The sequence below is a fragment of the Accipiter gentilis genome, chromosome 24, assembly GCF_929443795.1.
Source record: "Accipiter gentilis chromosome 24, bAccGen1.1, whole genome shotgun sequence".
NCBI lineage: Eukaryota > Metazoa > Chordata > Aves > Accipitriformes > Accipitridae > Astur > Astur gentilis.
In genome coordinates this window covers 12,648,326-12,662,381 of record NC_064903.1, presented here as the reverse complement: position 1 = coordinate 12,662,381, position 14,056 = coordinate 12,648,326, and the positions used below count along the sequence as shown (strand labels likewise).

Sequence of the window (14,056 nt, the reverse complement as noted above, 5' to 3'; positions counted from 1 at the left end):
GGCACATGGCAGAGGAACCACACAGTCTTCAACTCACAAGAATGAAAACGTTTGTGCTTACCTACCCGAGAGGCACACATTGGCTCATCCCCACAAACACACACACTGCACAAGCCATGAACAACCTTCCATGAATCTGCCACACACATAAGGTATGAGGCACACGTGATAGTTACCGAATGTGTTGTCTGCAGCTCTGCAAGAGATGCCAGCAGAAAAGAACACTCGGAACCAGAGGAACAAGGCAAAGAAATTAAAGGTTCAGACCAACACGGAAATCTTGGGAGCAAGCCTTAAAGTGGATCTCTTCTGGAGAAAGCTGGTAACAGAGAAACAAGCTCTGTGCCCAACTCCCAACCCAGCTTTAATTTTTCCAAATGAGAAGCCGCTTGACAGTTTTTCCTCATCAAAACAAAATTAATCCCAGTATTGCATCTCTCTACTCAAAAACACATCCAGAGGGACTGTAGAGTGATTCACACACACAACCGCTATGGGAAACCGTTTGCACTCAAAGTGTAACAAGCCAACACTGATTCACCCACATAATTACAGGCAGACACTGATTCACAGCTACTGCAACTGCAGACAGACTGACTCACAATCAAAGCAACTGCAGACAGACTCAGGCTCACAAGCACAACTGGAAACACAACCGTGCTGACAATACCCACAGTCTGCAATCGTATGTACACACAAATCCTTGGGAAACTAGCTAGCACCCTAACTAATGCAAATACAGTTAGCCAAGCCCTGCGCTTTTTGCTGGCGCTCTTGACCTTCACCCCACAGCCATCTTTCCTTCACCGATGGAACAATATCCACGCCTCAGCAGTTGTTCCTTCCTGACAGCCCTCGTACTTGCCAAGCACAACTGTCAAAGCCTGAACCCAGGAGCAGAGCCGTACGATGCATATTCAGACACACGATGCATACAGGCACATTAAGTGTATATGGTGCAAGACATCAACGTACATCCACTTTGATACCATATATCTGTGCACTGACTGTGTTGACTTAGTGTTTCCAGAATACAAGTAAATGCAAGCCAAGTATAATACATTTAGCCCACGGGCAAAGGAGATGGCAAAAGACTTACCACTGGGCAAAAGCTTGAAAGGCAGGATTATTTACTACACTCTCTGGCTGGGTATGTAATTATGTCAGCGTTCAGCCTGGGTATTGTGCTACTTTTTGTAAACAGTTGGCAGGAATACTCCTACTGATATGACGGGCTGGGCTGCTTCTCCAGTGTTGAGAGGAGCAGGCTGAAGAGGGCAAGGTTTACTTTGAGAGAAAGAAACTGAGGTGAAAGAATGGATTAAGAAGGAAAAGATGAAGGAGAAGCTGAGAATGAAGTGGGACAGGCAGCAGTCTACAGACAACGAAGAAAGAGGAAAGGAGAAAGAACAGGAGGAAAGCTGCACGATGCAGACTTGTGATAAGAAGCTTCAGAAGCAAGGAAAAGCAGCAGCCTCCCAGTGCTGAGTGTGTCTCGCAGCAGTGCAGACAATGCATCTGTGCATACCCATGCGCTGAGCTCTGCTGCGTGCTGTGAACCTGGAGGAGATTCCAGGGGAAAGGACGAAGCCTCCAGCCAAGCATGTGCCAAGGGGGCCAGGTGCAGCCGCAACCCCTCCAGCTGCTCAGAGGTCTCTCAGGAAAGAGCAGAAACGTCGGGCTCGCGCGCTCCTGCCTCTGTGCATGCGTGTGTGCGCGCGCTGCAGGGCACCCGGCCACCACGGGCACAGGCTGAAGGGCAGGCTGGCGAACTCCACCAAACCAGCATCACCTCAGAACCGCCTGAAATCCTTTATCCTCCAGGGTAAAGAGAAAGTTAAGCGATGGACTACAGAAAGGAGAGGACTTGCCTGAGCCACATGTAGCGTCTTCTAGCTGTAGGCTGGACCTGCATCACCACCTGTTATTTTTCTTCTTCACGCTCCCCACAAGGAAGCTAAGAGGACCAAGAGGCGAGGGAGCAAACCTGCCCTGCTGCTGCCGTCAGAACAACTCAGGTGAGCAGCTACTCGGTGCTGCTCTGGCCGGCTAGCCCACAACAGCAGGAGTCTCACGGAGGATCCCGGTTCTCCGTTTCTGTCTGAGGACGCTGCTGTGTTTGCAGCCAGTCAGCAGCAGATTCAGGGGAGAGACTACGGATGCAATTGGCCAGGGAAATGAACTATTTGTTCAATTATACTTCTCTTGTCCAGACGAGAATTGTTCTGGCGGAAGGCTGAGCGAGGAACAATGGATAAGTGTTGCAGTGGGGACTGTCTAACGCTTAATTGCATTACGCTACTCCTTTTTAATGATCCATATCTCAGTCCTAGTAACTCTGGGGGAGAGGAGGAAAGATCTGGAGCTCTTTTCCCTTTCCTCCCATACCAGCCTCAGAGACTGCAGCCCCCCAAACTCCTTTTCCCCTCCCCCCTTTCCTCCCCACCCCGACACAGCATCAGTGCCCATTAGGCCTGGCTGCAGGATTCAGGGGGAAATTTGACTTTGCTTTACTACACCGTTCTCCCTGCTCAGCCCTTCCGCTGCATTCACCATCCGGCCCTAGGAACGGGGCTCACTATTGTCCCCGTCCAGACATCTTCCATCGCGGCCGCTTACACCTCTCCCCGCTCTCCAGCCAGCAGTGCCAGGCGGGCGGGCTGCAGCCCCGGGGGTCCCCAGCGAGGGGGGGGAACCCCGGCACGGCTCGGGCGGCCGCTCTGCTCCGGAGCAACACGCTCCGGAGTTGCCGCGGGAGCGGAGATGCTCCGACGCCGCGGCCGCCCTCCCGAGCCCCCCTGCCCGGGGGAAGCGAGCAGGGCAGACCCCCCCCCCCCCCTTCCCCCGCGGGGCCGCTGCTCCCCCTATTGTTCACCGGCCCGGGGACAATAGCCGGGGGGCGGCGCAGCACCCGGGAGCCCCATCCCCGGCCGGGGGGGCCGCACTGCCCCCCGCGCCCCCCTCCCCAGCCCCCGGCGGGGCTGTTACCTGCCGCTCGGCGCAGCTGCCGGGGAGGCGCGGAGCGGAGACCCCGGGGGAGCAGGGACGCGAACCGCCGCCGCCCCCCGCACGCACTCACCGCCGCGCCGGCTGCCCCAGCGGGGGGCGGCCGGAGCCCGCTCCGCTCCGCTCCGCAGCGCTCCGCGGGGCTGCCGAGCCCACCGTGCCGCCCGGCCGGGGCTGCCAGCCGCCGCCTGCGCGCTCCTCCGGCCGCGGCGAGGGAGGGAGGGAGGGGAGAGAGAGGGAGGAAGGGAGGGAAGCAGCATCCCCCCGCCTTCCTCCTCCTCCTCCTCCTCCTCCTCCTCCCCGCGCCCCGGAGGAGGGTTTACCCACCCGCTTTGTGCGGAGCAGCCCTCCCCGCGGCGCGGGCGGCGGGGACGGGTCGCTGCCGCCCTCCCTGCCCCGGGTTGGGGCCGCCACCCCAAAGCGACGCGATGCGATGCGATGCCCCGGGGCCCTCCGCCAAACCCCGGCCTCCCAGCACCGCGGCAGCCCCCGCCATCCTTCCAGCGCAGGAGGATGAGCGGAGCAAGGCTGGCTGCTCCCAGCGCCTACCTGTTGAAGGGGGGGAGCTCCCCAAGGCGCTGGTGCTCTGCAAGGAGGCGGCCAGCAACCCGAGGGCTGCGCTGCGCCCCAGCTCCTGCCAACCCGCCTCCTCGCTGCGAGGCCTGGCCGAATCCCCCGGTCCGCCGGCGGGGCAGGGAAGTTTGGCCCGCAACTTGGAATTGCCGAGGTTTATATCGCAAGAGAACGGCACGCAGAGGGAAAGAAATGCGGAGAAGGGGGGCGGGAGGAGAGGTTAAAACGCAGCAAGGAGCAGGCAGCGAAACCAAGGGCAGATTCAACGTGGCAGCGCGGGAATCCCAGAGGAAGGGCAATGAGACAGAGCTGGCTGGCCCTTGGAGGGTTTGCGGAGCCACGCGACGGTGAAGCTGGGAAGGCGAAAGCTGACAGTAAGGCGCACTCAAAATATATTGTCCCTGCAGAGCTCTCCTTGTTAAACACGCGCTGCAAGGCTCAGCCGCAGCTGTGACTCCAAGGTACATAACCATTACTCCATCACTGAGGATGCGGGATGAGATAAAGGATTGTAACTGCAGGCATTACTGACCACTCCAGAATTCCTCTAAGATGCTCTTGGCTTTGAATACTTAAAATAACATGCAAACTTACTTCAGGGCAAGGGCCCTCAAGGCATGAGCGATTAAATCCAGTTTAACTGTCAGTTCTCTGCATTTTGATACCAGAAACTGACCCAGTTCTTGCTTCCAGGAGAAAGTTGGGCGCAATCACCGTTCTACCTTATCCCTACAGGCCACAGCCATCCCGACCTTGGTGAGATAGGAGTATTCATCATGACTCGTTTCTGGACAGTAGGAAGAGAGCATAGGCTCTCTTTCAAAGCAAAATTTCAGCTCCTTATGATCTGAGCATGGGCTTTACTAATCCAGGTTTCCAGACTTATATCTGTTAGCAGCAGTTCAAATGCCAGCAGAGTTCTGCTTTCCTCTGCTGAATAGGGGCCATAGGCGAGACCTGATGAGCCTCACAAGATCTGAAGACCGACATCTTGAGCAAAAACTGAGCTTAGTCCAAGACAGTGCTCCCCCAATCTGACATCTCTTAGACCAGAGGAGGATGAGTCCTTAGTGTTACTGCAACACTTGGCTCTCTCACAGGAACTTTGTGGCTACTGCAGACTGCATGCTCCAGCCCTCAAAACCACAAACAACCCTAGACAATGGAGATTAAATACTCACAGGACAATTCTGAAGCATCAGCAACAAGGCCTTCAAGTTATTATTTTCTGATCTCTGAAAGATACTTTGCCTGAGCTGCAGGGACCTTGCTTTTGAGATCTCATGTGGACAGCCAACATTTTAATTGTCCTTAGACTGCTCATACATGAATAACAGCAACCAGTACATGGTGTGGGGCTGGTCCCATTTAAAAAAAAAGTCTGTTTCTACACTGAATTCCTCCTGCCATAACGTAAAGCATCACTCAGGAAGACAGCTGTGTGCGCATGCCAGCAGAGGAGCTTTTTTGCTGGTCTCCCCAACTGGGACAAATCATAGGATCATAGGAAAGTTCACATTGGAAGGGATTTCAGGACATCATCGAGTCCAACTTCCTACTCAAAGCACGGTCAGCTAAGGAAGAGCCCCATGAGCAGCACAAGTTGGCCATACTTATTTACACTGAATTTCTGCTTACATCTAAGTTTGCTCCAAGGCACATCTTCCGTTCCTGATTTATATGCTTGTGAACACAAAAGCCTTGGCAAGGGAACAGGGATGAGCTCAGATGGAGTCCCAAGGCACAGCCATTCACTTGGCTAAAAGCCCCAAGGATCTGGTCCACCATCTTCCCACCAGAAGGTGACACTCCATTGGAGAATATCACTGAGATGGCCATGCCCAGAGGTGGGACCAGACACAGGACCTGCCTGACCCAAGAACATTGGTTGCCTGGAGGCTGAGAGCAGAAGAGGCCCTGATACTACTTCTTCCTCCTTTCCAAACTGACTCAGCTTCTGGCATGAACTGCCTTGGATATGAGAACAGGCATGAAACAGAATCAGCGAGACAAGCATATCCGGAGACAGAAATGACTCAGGATTTTAAATGGCTCATGTTGAAGAACATTCCAAGTTTTACAGATTTAAGTAGTGCTAACAATAGTCACAGGCAATGGAAACCATGCTTCTCTTGAGGCCTGTTCATCCATGAGCCACAGCCATACAGAATTCCCCAGGAGCAACATATCTCACTCCACTCTGAGATGCCTTCTCCAAAGACTGCCTCCTCCACTCAGATGTCTCCTCTGACACTGCCAGCAGCCTGAAATAATCTTGGGCACGAGGCCCTTTATTGGAAAAGTTTTTCCAATAATCTAAAAATCAAATGAAATCCCTCCCCTTGTAGCCACACCACATGCCAAGTTCTCATAACAAAGGTGGGGGAAGTGGCCATAACTGGGGTCAGACAGGAAAGAAAGCACAAGGTAAGGAATTACAAGGAATTACTCACACGAACAGTGAGTTGCTACGAGCCGAGCAAGAGATACAGCACCTAAAAAGCACCCTAAATGAGGAGGTCAGTGGACATGCACATTGCAACCCTTTCCGCCCCTCTGGATGTGCTGATCCACACCATATCAGCTCATGCAAATCCTTGGCAGAGCAGGCACCTGTGCACCACAGCAAGACTTGCTTCTGGCTGCCAAACAGCAATAATCAAAATCTCCACCAGTCAAATCCCTCCTGGATTATAGAGGCTGCACCAGACCGTATCCAAAGCCTGGCATAATCTGTGCCCCTTATGGCTTGGCTGCAACAATAAAGGCTGGCTGGCTCGCCCCACCAGCTAGCCCTGCAGAGACATCAAGGGAGGCCCTGTTAACAACAGAGGCAGTGGAAGCGTCCTTCATCCCAGCCAGTGCCAAAAGCCAACTGACCTGTAAGGGAGGGGACGACTCCTACCATCTGGATAGCGCATGATGACAGAGTTAAGGACACAAAGGCTATTCAGCAGTAGCACAGGATGGCTTTGAACAACAGGGGATGCTGTCGAGGAGTGGGGGGAGAGGCTCTGGCCAAGGAAGAAGGCATGAGCTAGTTCAAGAAGTCCAGCTTTAAACAACCTTTTCTTTGGAGGGTAGGAGTAGTGTTATCAATAGCTGGCATTAGCTACCTGGAATTGTCTTGATCTCTGCTCTGTTCAGTAGGGAAGGTAACCCTCCACTAAGAGCATCAGTCTCTGTGGATACATCTATCAATTTAGGAGGCATAAAACATCTTGTGAAACCTGTAAGCAATTATCTATTAATGCATCACTCCATCATAAGGCATTTTATTTCCTTCTTAAAATATATACACCGCCACCCCTTACCTGCTGGAACATCTACCTGAATCCTGGCACACTCCAGGAGCTGATGGCTTTGAGGCAAAACCCTTACAGTGATCAAGGTTAAAATATGGCTGTCACCATATTACTGAAGAGTGATCTCTCAAAATGGAAGTGCAGCAGCCTGGCAATACCTTGCAAATAATTAGCTAAGCCTTTCCCTCCCATCACCCTGCTCAACTAACCAGGATAAAAGTGTGCTTAGTTTTAGGTCCATGCTACAATGCCCTTGAACTGAATGGGTTTGCTGACTTACCCCCTACTACAGCAAAGCAGGAGGGTCCATTCTGACGGTGCAGGCTGGAGCAAGTGCTTAGGGATGTGCAGCACAGCTGCAGTACACTCACCTCTTTGGAGGCAAGTCCATGCCATCCCTATTCATCCCACCCAACACCCATACTTGGCATCCAAAGTAGCTGGCTGTAGTTACATTGCAATGGCTGGGATGGAGGACCAAGCCAGGGAACAGGTGACCTTCCCCACTGCTGAAAGGCAGAAGGGCAGCGTGCCGAGGGAGACGCGGGGGAACTTTTCCCCACACTTAAGCTAACCCTGAGCACAGCAGAATCCTTTGCACCAGTCCTGTGTGAGGCGGCCAGTGCAAGTTGACATCCACTTTGAGGCCCTCTCATGCTGCTGGGGGAAGCAGCCAGCCTACAGTCACTAAGCAGACAGGTGGTTGATGCAGGCAGGAGACCAGAACAAAAGATACTCTGGCTGCATAGGGGTCCAACCCCTTCCCTGAAAGTTGGTGTTCCCACTCACCGCCAAGGAACACCATGCTGACACTCCCCTCCCAAATTGCTGGGAAAAGGGTGCTCTCTTCTCCCATCAACCCTTCCTCTCTCAAAGCACCCAGGGCCATCTCAACAGTCCTATAGATCCAACTCCTGCCCCATTCTCCTGGTGTTACCCTGTTCTCATTCTCCATCCCCACTGGGCCAGCTGCCCCTTCTCCCCACCGCCTGCTTCTTGCAACCGTAGCAGCGTCAGAGCCGGCTGCTGCCTGGTGCTTTATTAGCCCATCTCCATGGCAACTCGCCTACAGCTTAACTCAGAGACCCCTATCTTGCCTTGGCCATAAATCAACCACCCACCTGCGTCCTCGGTCAGAGACAGGGGTCACCGCTCATCCTGCATGCTGCTGGGAGCCTTGCTGCCACTGTCCCAGCCTCCCCGCTGGGGCTGTCCCAAGCAGGCATGCTGTTTGCCCTCCGTGGTACCACGTTTGCACCCCTCAAGCAAAGTCTAACAGTCATCCGAAGAAACAGTATCAAAAAGCTGGTGGTTTTCCCAGTTTGCAAGCAAATGGGAGCCACCCATACAAACTAGCGATGAGCTGGTGCTCTTCCTCCTTTGGGCAGGGAGCAGAGTCCTGGGCTAGCACCCAGCAAAGAGGCATAGCACAGGGCTGAGGCAGAAAGGCAGCATCTCCTTCCCCCAAGGTAAGGCAGCCCCCTCCCCTCTTTGTCTATGGTGAAGCCCTCAAAGCATATAGGGAGGGAACAAAGAGACACCTAAAATGCTGTGCTGTCCCTGATATCCAGAAACAGCTCAAGAACAACGTTTCCCCTAGCACAGTTCAAACGCAAGGCTCCCCTTTGAAGTGTTCTCTCATCAGGACTGTCCTTTGGGCACCACCTTACCAGTAAACCCACTGGCTGTTATTGCACATGTGCTGGTGAATTAAAAGTAGGTGACTGGTAAGGATCTGCTGGTCCCCACAAAAGCAGACTTTCCCACTCACTTCTTCACTGTGGCATTGGGAAGGGGCTGCAGGACATGCTGGCTCTTTTAACCCCCTCAAACACAGAGCAAAAATGTGTTCTTGCTGCTGAAACACTCCACCTTTAAACCTTAGACTTAGAAAATGGAGAGAGCTTTTTCTTTGTATCCTACATGTCACTTCTTGGGGCTAAATCTTGGCAACACAAATGCAAAGGTGGCTCCCACCACCAGAAGTTTAGTCTACAGAAGCCTGGCAAAGTAAGCGAGAAGGGAAACATCATCTTTAGAAGCCGTTGGAGCATTGCAGGGCTGTGCTGGTGGGAAAAGGAAGGTGATGGGCTAAGGCAGAGTCATCAAATGGTTCAGTTGAAGTCACAGACATGATCCATGACAAAACAGACAGGTCTAATGTGCACTAGTGGAAGGTGATGATTTTTCCTCACCTTTCCACATTCTCTGAGGGGTCCTGATCTCTCTCTATATAATACCAAGGGATGCTTGAGGCACAACACGGTGTTTCTACACAATATCATCACATAATCCTTGCTGCTTGAGATAGGAGCTGCAGTATATCTGGGGTTTTACTGGTAGCTTAGACATGCCCAAGGAAATCCAGAAGTGGGCATTGGGATAGCTATATATCTTCATTTTACATAGATGCTCAGCATGTATACTCACACAACAACTTAAAGAGCTAAAAAACCCTGCTTGCAGAACACTGCAGAGCTTGAGGTCTGTGTCTCAACAGATCCTGGTAAAGCAAAGAGCTGGAGCCTTGTTTCTATGACAAAAACATTTCCATCCAAATCTCCAGAAGCCAGGTCCAACTACATGGAGAAGTACCAGAACTCTTTTAGCAGGGATAGCTGTCTTGAATTTCAAAACCTATATGCTGGCAGTGGAACAAATTCATAAAAGCTAATGGGCCTGAAAGAGACTCTATTTGTCCTGCAGTCCCCTGGCAAGAGCAAAAATAAACCTGGAGAGAAAGACCTGTTCACATACTCTTTCTTTCTTCTTCTGCAGTTACAATAGCAGCATCAGTTCAAAAATCCCCCTGTGGAGTCATAAGGTTTTAGATGCCTCAGCATTTCTATTTCTAACATTGCGCATGCTTGTCAAGTCCAAACATGCTTAAGCAATTTAGGTATCTAACACTCATCTAAATCAAGTGCTTAGGAAGGCTGGCATTAAGAGTCCTGCTTGTTTGCTTTTCTGATCCAGGGTCCTTCTGAGTTTGTCTTTGCACCCACAAAGCTGTGAAGTCATTTTTTGTTTCAAAAGGGAATGGAGAGCGGCATGAAGCCAAAACCTGGAACTTGAAGCAGGGCCAAATATGAGGAGGTTCCCACTAAAAATTGCAGGAGTTGACAACACTAGCTGAAGAGTTTGGAAAATGCCCTATGTTCATATTACATGGAATATGTTATTCCAGGTCTTCCCTCCCCTCCAAATACCTTCCTCAGCTTTCTTTGTCAACTCAAAGGAGATCATGGTCTCATCATAGCTTGATAAACTGAGCTCAGTTTACAGCTGCACATGAAACAACAGCGAGCTTCCTGGCACAGAGCTGTTGCTGAGCTTCAGGTACAAAGGCCTTTAGGAGAATAAATCCCAAGGGAAGTATGAACTCTGGTGCACTCAGGTTCCTACCGCATCTGGAAACTGACTGTACTTTCATTGAAACAGCAATTTTAGGATCCTCTCCATCAAGCAGGATAGTTAGCCATGCAATATGGTTGTAGATAGAGCCTGTCAGCAGGAGAGCAGAAGTTTCCTAAAGACTTCAGCTGAACCTGCTGCTTTAACAAGAGCTCTAAATGTCACCACATTGCCTGTGCTATGGTCCCTGAAAGGATTAATATCTTGTCATGTTTGGTAAACTTTACAAGGACCACAGGAAGCTGAGGGACAGGCAACTGCCTAACACTGAGTGGATCTCATCAGCTCTAATTAGCTGAAACAAAACAGCAGAGACCCAGCTAATAAGAGCTCTTCATGATATTAAGGTGAGTGGTGGCTGGGAGAGACAGGACACTCCAACCGCTGGTTCCTGGAGGCACCATGTGGGAAGCTGAGGCTGAGCCAGAAGCTCAGTAGTTAATGAAAGGAGGAACTGCTCAGAAATGTTTCACATGTTAGCCTTGTCCTGGGATGCGGTGAAGCACAAAAAAGGGGCAGTTCAAAGCCCAAGGGCTGTCTCCCTGTCACTCACACAGCTTCTCGTGCATACACCATCTGCACAGCTAGTACCAGGGGTGGAAGCATGCTGGAAGACTGGCTTATCCATCAGTCCAGGTCCTCTCCATCTCTAACTTCATTGGGATTGATGGTGACCCCTACTCTCAGAAACACCTTCAGACATGTGCATTGGAAACCACTATACCAGTTGCCTGCCAGAACTGGGCCAACACTGAGGCAGACAGACATTAGGCTACGGCTCCCAGGGCAGGCAGCTGGGAGTTGTTCCTGGCACGGTGCTTTGGAGAATCCAGCTGTAGTTGTGGCTAAAATGTACCACCAATAGTCAGTGCTCTCCTAGGGCCAACCAGCTTCAGGAGGGTTTTTTAGTGTGAACAGATCAGAGACAAGCAGCAAAAGGAGTTGTGCATTTGACAACAGGAAGGCACACGGCAGAGCAAAGTAGCCATGCACAGGAGGAAGAGCCACAGGTTACAGATACAGGCAGATGTTCTGCTGCTGCTATCAGCTGTCTGGCAATGGGACATGGAGCCTCTGGAAATGCAGTCAGCCTCAGCCAAATGGGAAAACACAGGCCCAGGGAATCAAAGGACACTCAAAATGAGAAAAGAGATGCTGTAACTGCCCCCAAACCAGCAATATTCATAACGGGCCAAGTTCAATGACCCAGAACAGCCCTACACAGAGGGAAGCCCCGAGGCTGGCTGGACTGTGATGAGCACCACTGCTTCCACTCAGCCCCGTATCCCAAAGCACACCAGACTTCAATACTTGTAAATCTGAAACAGCGACTTTTCCTAAGTCTTCTCCCTCCCACGCTAGCTGAAAACAGTCAGAACAAGACAGTCCTACAATGGCTTGGTCAGACACCTATCAAAGATTCAGGTTAGTTATTTCCTTCCTATGTGTCCCTAGTCCCAGGTACTGGGCTATTCAGGTGACTCCAAAGCAGCAGCCAGTCTGAGCCAGAGTCCTGGCTCTGAGTTATCCCCAGTGCTGATACACTTCACCTGCAGGGCTAGACTTCGGCCTCAGATGTTAGAGGGCACCAGCTGCAGCCTCTGAGCATCAAACTTTGCAGGATTTACTAGAGCAAGCTTTACTTTGTTCCAAGTGATAGGAGGGGAGAGGATAATAATTAGCAGGATCCATTCTGCTTTTCCCAGTCCAGCCAGCCCCACCATTAGGGAGGAGAGCTCCTCCTGTCTGGGAGCCACTGCACATGCCACCCTCTTGATTTGTAATTAGTGCAATAAGAATGCTCAGTCAGCTGGGAAATCTGCCTGAGTAAATGACATCCTCAAGTGCTTTCTAATCTGAGGAAGGCAGCTTCTCACTTCACTGCTAATGGGCTGCAGTGGGGGCCACCAAAATTTCTGCTGTGGACCCACATGCATCCAGGAACACTTCTTTAGTTAATCCTCTCCAGGATCCATGCCAGCAGCCCCAGCTGGTCACCTGGGAGAACCTGCTAGGTTCTGCCAAGGGTTTGTGTCAGTAAACTGCCTCAGTCTCGCAGCACTTGCTCCCTCCTCGAGGCATCACGAGCATATACTGTTTAAGGAATGGTCCAGGCAGAAAGGACTTGGGTCGAGGAATATGGGAGATACAGAAAGCCCAGAGGCAGGTTCAAGGGCAGCTGCAGTGCTATTTCCATGGACAGGACTTTAGAAGTAAAAGAACAGAGGTTATGAATCGAGACAGAAGCTGCACAGCACCTGGCAAATCACACACTGGAATATGAACTAAAATAACCCTCTGCCTCATCTCTTTTAAATTCAGATGCACAGGGGAATCCATCAAGGTAATTTATGGTGTGTAGCTGCTGATATGCCAATCAAAGGAAGCCCAGAGTAACGAGTGTGTTAAAAGAGACCTCATTGATCGTTATCTCCACAAACACAGGCTTAATTCCTTCAATCCCAGTTAATCAGGCTACTTGGTTACATTTCTTATACAAAAGGGTAAGTGATCAGTGGGAAGCATTAGGCATTAGATATGCAACCCCCAGATAGCTTCCCTTGTCTGGAGGGAGGCTGTGGAGGTGGTGCTTAGTAAGGCACATGTTCTGGAGCAAATCTGAAAGGTCCCCAGCCAGAAGTTTTCAATAGGACATTTTTTTCTTTCATAAGTGGGGATTTCTCCACATAAAAGCCCCCAAGATTTTGATGAAAACCTGATAATTTGCAGATGCAGAGATGATAATTAGGAAGGCAGAAAGAAAAGAAAGAGCTTTTCTAAATTCCAGGAGCCGACAATCAGCTTTCACAGAGGGAGCAGGCTCACATGTTTTGCCAGGAACAGCAGAGCAGACCTTGCTTTGTGGATTGCAGATCTGGAGCCATCCAAGGTGCCAGGAGCTGCGGCAGGAAAAGTACCACTACAGCAGCTTCTCTTTCCACCTTCTGTTTAACAGCACAAGCAGAGGTCTCTTTTTCTAGGTCTGATATATTTTTGTTCTTTATTTGAGAAGAAAGCTATTCCAACCAGATTGGTAGGGACCTTTTCACATGGACTGATGTGCTATTGAATTACTGTAAGCTGTAAGGTCATGGCAAACTGGAAAGTGTTGAGAGAGCAGGAGGTAACGCACAGATCAGGACTAGATCTGGTCTTATTAAATATAATAATTACCGATCTGGAAGAGGGAATAAGCAGCACATTAATTAAGTTTGAAGAGGATCTGAAATAGAGGAGCTGCCAATATCAAAATTGAAAAAAAAGCATATAAAGAGGAAGGAAAAAAATCAGGTGAGAAGAAAGCGGAACACATCAGCAAAGGAAACGACACTGAAGAGAGGCTGGGGAAGGAGGAGGAGGTTCAACCCTACTTCACCCCAATAACCCCAGAAGCCCCTTGCTTCTCTCTACCTTTTTCTACAAAGCCAAAGCAGCCCCCAGGCAGAACGGGCTTTGGCACACCATTGTAAGAAGACAAGTCCTCCCAAGTTTTTTACTTCAGCACTATTAGGAGGCAATGATGGAAGCTTTGTCCCCAGGTAAAATGGGAAACTTTTGCCCACTTTTAGCAAAGGGCCATTTTGGGAACCTGCAAAAGATTAATCCAAATTCAAGTCTCTTGCTGCAGGGCATGGCAATAAAGCACAGCCTCCCAGCCTTGCACACAGACGAAGACAAGATACTTGCAAAACTTCACCCTTTCCTAAGGATGAAAGTGTGGGGCTTTGGGGTCTTTTTTTGTGTGGGTTTCTTTGAGA

At 50.7% G+C, this 14,056-nt stretch overlaps 1 protein-coding gene across 3 annotated transcripts in view; it reads right to left on the bottom strand.

Annotated features, from left to right (window-relative positions):
* GABRA3 (gamma-aminobutyric acid type A receptor subunit alpha3) overlaps positions 1–3,266 on the bottom strand; it is a 78,230-nt gene extending 74,964 nt beyond the window's left edge. The window contains exons 1-2 of one of the 3 annotated variants that reach the window (XM_049828002.1): positions 3,168–3,266; positions 3,080–3,129 (exon numbers count right to left, since the gene is read on the bottom strand). In XM_049828002.1, the coding sequence (XP_049683959.1) occupies positions 3,080–3,129; positions 3,168–3,266 (149 nt within the window). Of the gene's footprint in view, positions 1–3,079 lie in introns of all 3 variants that reach the window. The other 2 variants (XR_007509489.1, XM_049828001.1) reach the window with 2 other exon arrangements.
* Positions 3,267–14,056: the final 10,790 nt, after the last annotated feature.